The sequence below is a fragment of the Guillardia theta genome, assembly GCF_000315625.1.
Source record: "Guillardia theta CCMP2712 unplaced genomic scaffold GUITHscaffold_23, whole genome shotgun sequence".
In the NCBI taxonomy this organism is placed as follows: Eukaryota; class Cryptophyceae; order Pyrenomonadales; family Geminigeraceae; genus Guillardia; species Guillardia theta.
Window position 1 is genome coordinate 762,729 of NW_005434651.1, and position 4,792 is coordinate 767,520.

Here is a 4,792-nt window from a genome sequence, read left to right on the forward strand (position 1 = left end):
TTGATTTGTGACCTGCATTCTGCAATGTGTAGTGCAAGTCAGCATCACGAGCAATGAGCGGCTGAATTCCGAGGCTGAGGAAAACTCCCCCTGGTAGACCAAAGTGAGAAAGAGGAGAGGAGAGGAGAGGAGAGGGGAAGAGAGGGGAAACGAGGAGAGGAGAGGAGAGGAAGGGGCAGGGGCAGATGATAGCTGGAGGAGGGGGGGGGGGGAGGGGGAGGAGAGATGGAGTTCAAATCGGACGCTATTGGTGGGCAGCATTGGTCGAGGAGGAGAAGCAAAGGATGCGAGGGGTAGAGGAGGATGTACCAGAGCGGGGACAGGAAGACAGGAGTATACTGATAAAAGAGCTCCCTCTGTTTCTAAGGAGAAATCAGAAAAAAGATCTCCAAACAAACACACCGCTGCCGCCGCCACCTGGCAACAGACCGAAGCAACAGCAGCAGCATCAGCAGAAAATTCACAACCACAACGATAACGACAACAAAAAACAACAAACGAAACAACAAACATCACCACTATCACTATCATCATCACCACCATCACTATCTCCATCTCCATCTCCATCTCCCAATACCATCAATAACATGACCCTGGCCTCACCGGCTTCTTTTGAAACTCCTTGTAAGATGCCAGCGACGCTAGTCCGAAGATCTTCAGAGATCAATTCAGGAGATGTCTTCTCCCCTCCTCTCCTCTCCTCTCCTCTCCTCTCCTCTCTCTTCTCCTCTCCTCCCCTCTCTCCTCTCCCCTCTCCCCTCTCCACTCTCAGCAGACACCACATCCTCCTCCCTCCTCTCCTCCCTCCTCTCCTCTCTCACCAGGCCGGACATGGAGGTACAGGCAAGGGTCGCATAATACTGGTCCTCCCCGATCCCCGGCACTAGCGCGCACCCTCCCTTGCGAAGGCATTTCTCAATGATAGAGACGCTCTCCTCGATCGCGCTGTTCTCTCCGCTCTCTCCGATGGAGTACACGTTCCCCATCCTCCCGCTCAGCTCGTTGAAGAACCGGGCAGGAAGCAGCTTCGACACCTCTGCCCCCGCGTTGAAGCTCAGCACGTTACCCTTGCCAGCCTGGAGGATGACGATGAGGCTCCTCTCGTCAGGCAGGTTCCAGGCCTTCTTGACCTGCTCCCTCGTCAGCTTCTCGTCCAGGCGCCTCTCGTCGATTGTCAGAACACGGACGCGATAGTTGGTCTCCTCCTCGAACTTGTTGAGATTTTCCTCGAGCCTCCCGCGCTCGTTGGAACCAAGAGACCTTGCTTCATCGATGATGGGAGAGGCCGCCAGGCATGACAGAGGAAGCAGCAGCCAAGATATTCCTGCCATGCATGCTCTCTTCTTCCAGTCCTCAGCCATCGCGACCGAGCCCCTCAGTCCTTCGCGCTTTCGCGAGCAGCGGGAATCAGGGCCGAAGTTTCGCGACGATGGGCGAGACATGGAATGAGGGGAGCATGCGTAGAGAGGAGAGGATGAGATTGGGGAGGAGAGGAGGGAGGAGGGGGGGAGGAGGGAGGAGGGGGAGAGGACAGAGGAGGAGGGCGCGAAGAGCATGGCTCCGTTGGCGGTGATGCCCGATAGGCTCCCGTCAGCGTCAGCCGCACTTTTATAGTCAATACACGTTAGTGCTGACACCCACCCACTGGTTCACCATTATGACTACCCTGTACCCCTCCATTATTCCATGAGGTGGTCTTTACACCCCCTATTTTGATACATAAAATAGTGGTACTCGAAAGATTTGAATACCACCTTTCGGGGGTAGGTACCCTACCCTTGTGCTGCTCTCGCCCCCCTCTAAGATTGTACTTTAGCCCCTATAGTCAAAATGTCAACAGAGGATGGTCGACGGGGGTGGTGTAAGTCGAGGGTAGGGGTTCATCTAGGGGGTGGGTTAGTGCTGACAGGTAGGGGTAATTTGTACGTACTTACAGGGGTGCTAGCTGACAATCATACATCCCAGATTCGAAATAGGGGGTGGGGGTCATACGAACACCAAGGTCATCGTGGAAGGGATTTTTACAGGCAACACCGTGTCTACCCATCTAGCGGGTCGGGCAGGGCGACATGGACGGCGGGAAGAAGACGGAGAAGGAGGAAGTGAGCATGCTGGCAGCGCCCGACGGGAAGTTCGAAGAGGTAGAGACGATGATCACGATGATGAAGGAGCTCGCTGACATCATGGAAAGGCTGGCAAGACTGGAGCTTTTCAGCGAGGACGGGATGACGACATGTCGAAGAAAGGAGACGGAGGTAGCCGGATGACCAGACGCCTGTTTGCACTGGCATGGCCAGAGGTATCATCATGAAAAACTCTTAGATGAGGTGATTAGTCAGGCAGAAAGAAGAGAATTTGTTGCCTTACAAGTGTGAGGATTTGGGTGAAAATGTTTGTCCTGGATGTTCGACGATTGAGGGAAAGCGTGCCGAGAGAAGGAGAAGTAGTGCAGACAAAGACGAAGTTGTAGGCGTACAGTCGTTCTCATCCTCTGTTGTCCTATCTCAGTCACAAGATGCGCAGAGATACCTCTTGCTGCTGGGATCGATCGGCCTCGCCGTCTCATCTGCCACCAACCTCGTAGTCATCTGGATCATAGGGTGAGGAGAGCGCCGCCATGGTGAGAGCCATGACATGACAAGGATGCAGGCAGATGGTGAACGCGATCGTGAACAAGGAGGAGGGAGGAGCGCTGCTGTCGTCCTCCTTCATTAAGATCATGGTCATCTTCTCTATCAGCTCCCTGTTCACATTCATGAGGGCCTACGTGTTCACCCTGGCGGGGGACCGAGTGGTCAAGAGGCTGCGATTTGCTCTCTTCTCCAAGATCGTGGACCAGGACATAGCCTTCTTCGACGAGCACCGGACGGGGGAGATTCTCAACAGGCTCAGCGACGACTGCGGCATCCTTCAGAACACCGTCACTACCAACGTGTCCATGTGCCTAAGGAACATAGTCACGGTCATCGGGGCTCTGCTGATGAACATGGCCATCTGCTGGAAGCTCACGCTAGTCATGATGAGCGTCGTCCCTCTCCTCGCTGTCTCTGCCGTCAAGTACGGCAAGTACGTCAAGACCGTCTCCAAGGCCGTGCAAGACGCTTTGGCGGCAGCCTCTGCCACTGCCGAGGAGAGCATCAGCAACGTGCGGACAGTCCGCTCCTTCTGCGGGGAGCAGAATGCGCGTGGAAAGTACAGCGAGAAGTTGGAGAGCGCGTTTGAGCTCGCCAAGAAGAGATCGTTTGCGTACGGCTCGTTCGCTGGTTTCATGTGAGTCCAACTTGCTCTCTGCACCTGCTCCTGCTCCTGCTCCTGCTCCTGCTCCTGCTCCTGCTCCTGCTCCTGCTCCTGCTCCTGCTCCTGCTCCTGCCTCCTGCTCCTGCTCCTGCTCCTGCTCCTGCTCCTGCTCCTGCTTGCTGCACCTGCTCTTGCTCTTGCTCGTGCACCTGCACCTGCTTTCTGCTCCTGCTCCTGCTCCTCAAGTCAGATAATGCAACTTGTAGGAACTTCTTAGGTACTCTAGCTTTAGCGTTCGTCTTCTACTACGGGGGCCTCCTGGTGCTGTCCGGGGAACTCTCGATAGGCGAGCTGAGCTCTTTTAATGGCTACACCATCTGGCTTGCCGCGTCCATCGGCATGCTGACAAGCTTGTTCAATGACTTCATGAAGGTACAGGAGCTGCTTCCTTGCTGTGCTAACGTTCCTCCTCCCTCCTCTCGCAACTCTTCTTCTAAGCGTGATTCTTCTCCTCGCCTATCCTCTTCCTCTCGTCTCCTCCGCGCCCCTGCACTCCACTCCCCTGCACTTCCTACACCTCTGCTCTGCTCTGCTCTGCTCTGCTCTGCTCTGCTCTGCTCTGCTCTGCTCTGCTCTGCTCTGCTCTGCTCTGCTCTGCTCTGCTCTGCTCTGCTCTGCTCTGCTCTGCTCTGCTCTGCTCTGCTCTGCTCTGCTCTGCTCTGCTCTGCTCTGCTCTGCTCTGCTCTGCTCTGCTCTGCTCTGCTCTGCTCTGCTCTGCTCTGCTCTGCTCTGCTCTGCTCTGCTCTGCTCTGCTCTGCTCTCCTTTCCTCTCACGATCTTTCCCAGGCCATCGGAGCCTCTAAGAGAGTTTTCGAGCTCCTCGACCGAGACCCTTCTCTGCCCATAGCAGGAGGAGACGTCGTCATGGAGGAGGTGCAGATTCGTTGCCTCCATTCGAATTCTCCCTCATTGCTTTTGTAATTTTGAAGGATGGAACTGAAATGTTTTGCAGATGAAAGGCCTTATCGAGTTTCGAGACGTTCACTTCTCCTATCCAAGTCGTCCTGAATCGGTAGAAAAGTGGCCACTTGCCCCTCCTGCTCTTGTTGTTGCTCCTGCTCCTGCTCCTGCTGCTCCTGCTCCTGCTCCTGCTCCTGCTCCTGCCTCCTGCTCCTGCTCCTGCTCCTGCCTCCTGCTCCTGCTCCTGCTCCTGCTCCTGCTCCTGCTCCTGCTCCTGCTCCTGCCTCCTGCTCCTGCTCCTGCTTGCTGCTCCTGCTCCTGCTCCTGCTCCTGTTCCTGCTTACTGCTCCTGCTCCTGCTTGCTGCACCTGCTCCTGCCTGCTGCTCCTGCTTCTGCTCCTGCAGGAGCTCACTCTGCCTCTTTGCTTTCGTCCTCTTGCCCCTCTGACAGCATCTGCCTCCTCCCTTCCACTTCCCTGCTGACCTGCTTGTCGTAGATAGTTCTTTCCGGTCTCAGCCTCACCATCCGACCAGGCCAGGTTGTCATCCTGCTGCTGCTGCTGCTCTTCCTCTTCCTCTTCCTCCTCCCCCTTTT

At 55.8% G+C, this 4,792-nt stretch overlaps 2 protein-coding genes across 2 annotated transcripts in view; one reads left to right on the plus strand and one right to left on the minus strand.

Annotated features, from left to right (window-relative positions):
• The window catches only part of GUITHDRAFT_86181 (hypothetical protein), a gene marked incomplete at its 5' end in the record, with an annotated part of 2,081 nt that extends 750 nt beyond the window's left edge, over positions 1–1,331 (minus strand). Inside the window, 4 exons of the mRNA XM_005835094.1 lie at positions 12–89; positions 310–362; positions 604–654; positions 822–1,331. Of these exons, the coding sequence (XP_005835151.1) occupies positions 12–89; positions 310–362; positions 604–654; positions 822–1,331 (692 nt within the window). The remainder of the gene's footprint in view (positions 1–11; positions 90–309; positions 363–603; positions 655–821) is intronic.
• A 738-nt stretch (positions 1,332–2,069) lies between these two features.
• On the plus strand, positions 2,070–4,645 carry GUITHDRAFT_137103 (hypothetical protein; the record flags this gene model as incomplete). Its single annotated transcript, XM_005835095.1, has 7 exons — positions 2,070–2,255; positions 2,509–2,600; positions 2,650–3,270; positions 3,504–3,669; positions 4,084–4,170; positions 4,250–4,317; positions 4,603–4,645. 7 exons carry the CDS (start codon positions 2,070–2,072, stop codon positions 4,643–4,645), a joined length of 1,263 nt encoding a protein of 420 aa, XP_005835152.1.
• Positions 4,646–4,792: the final 147 nt, after the last annotated feature.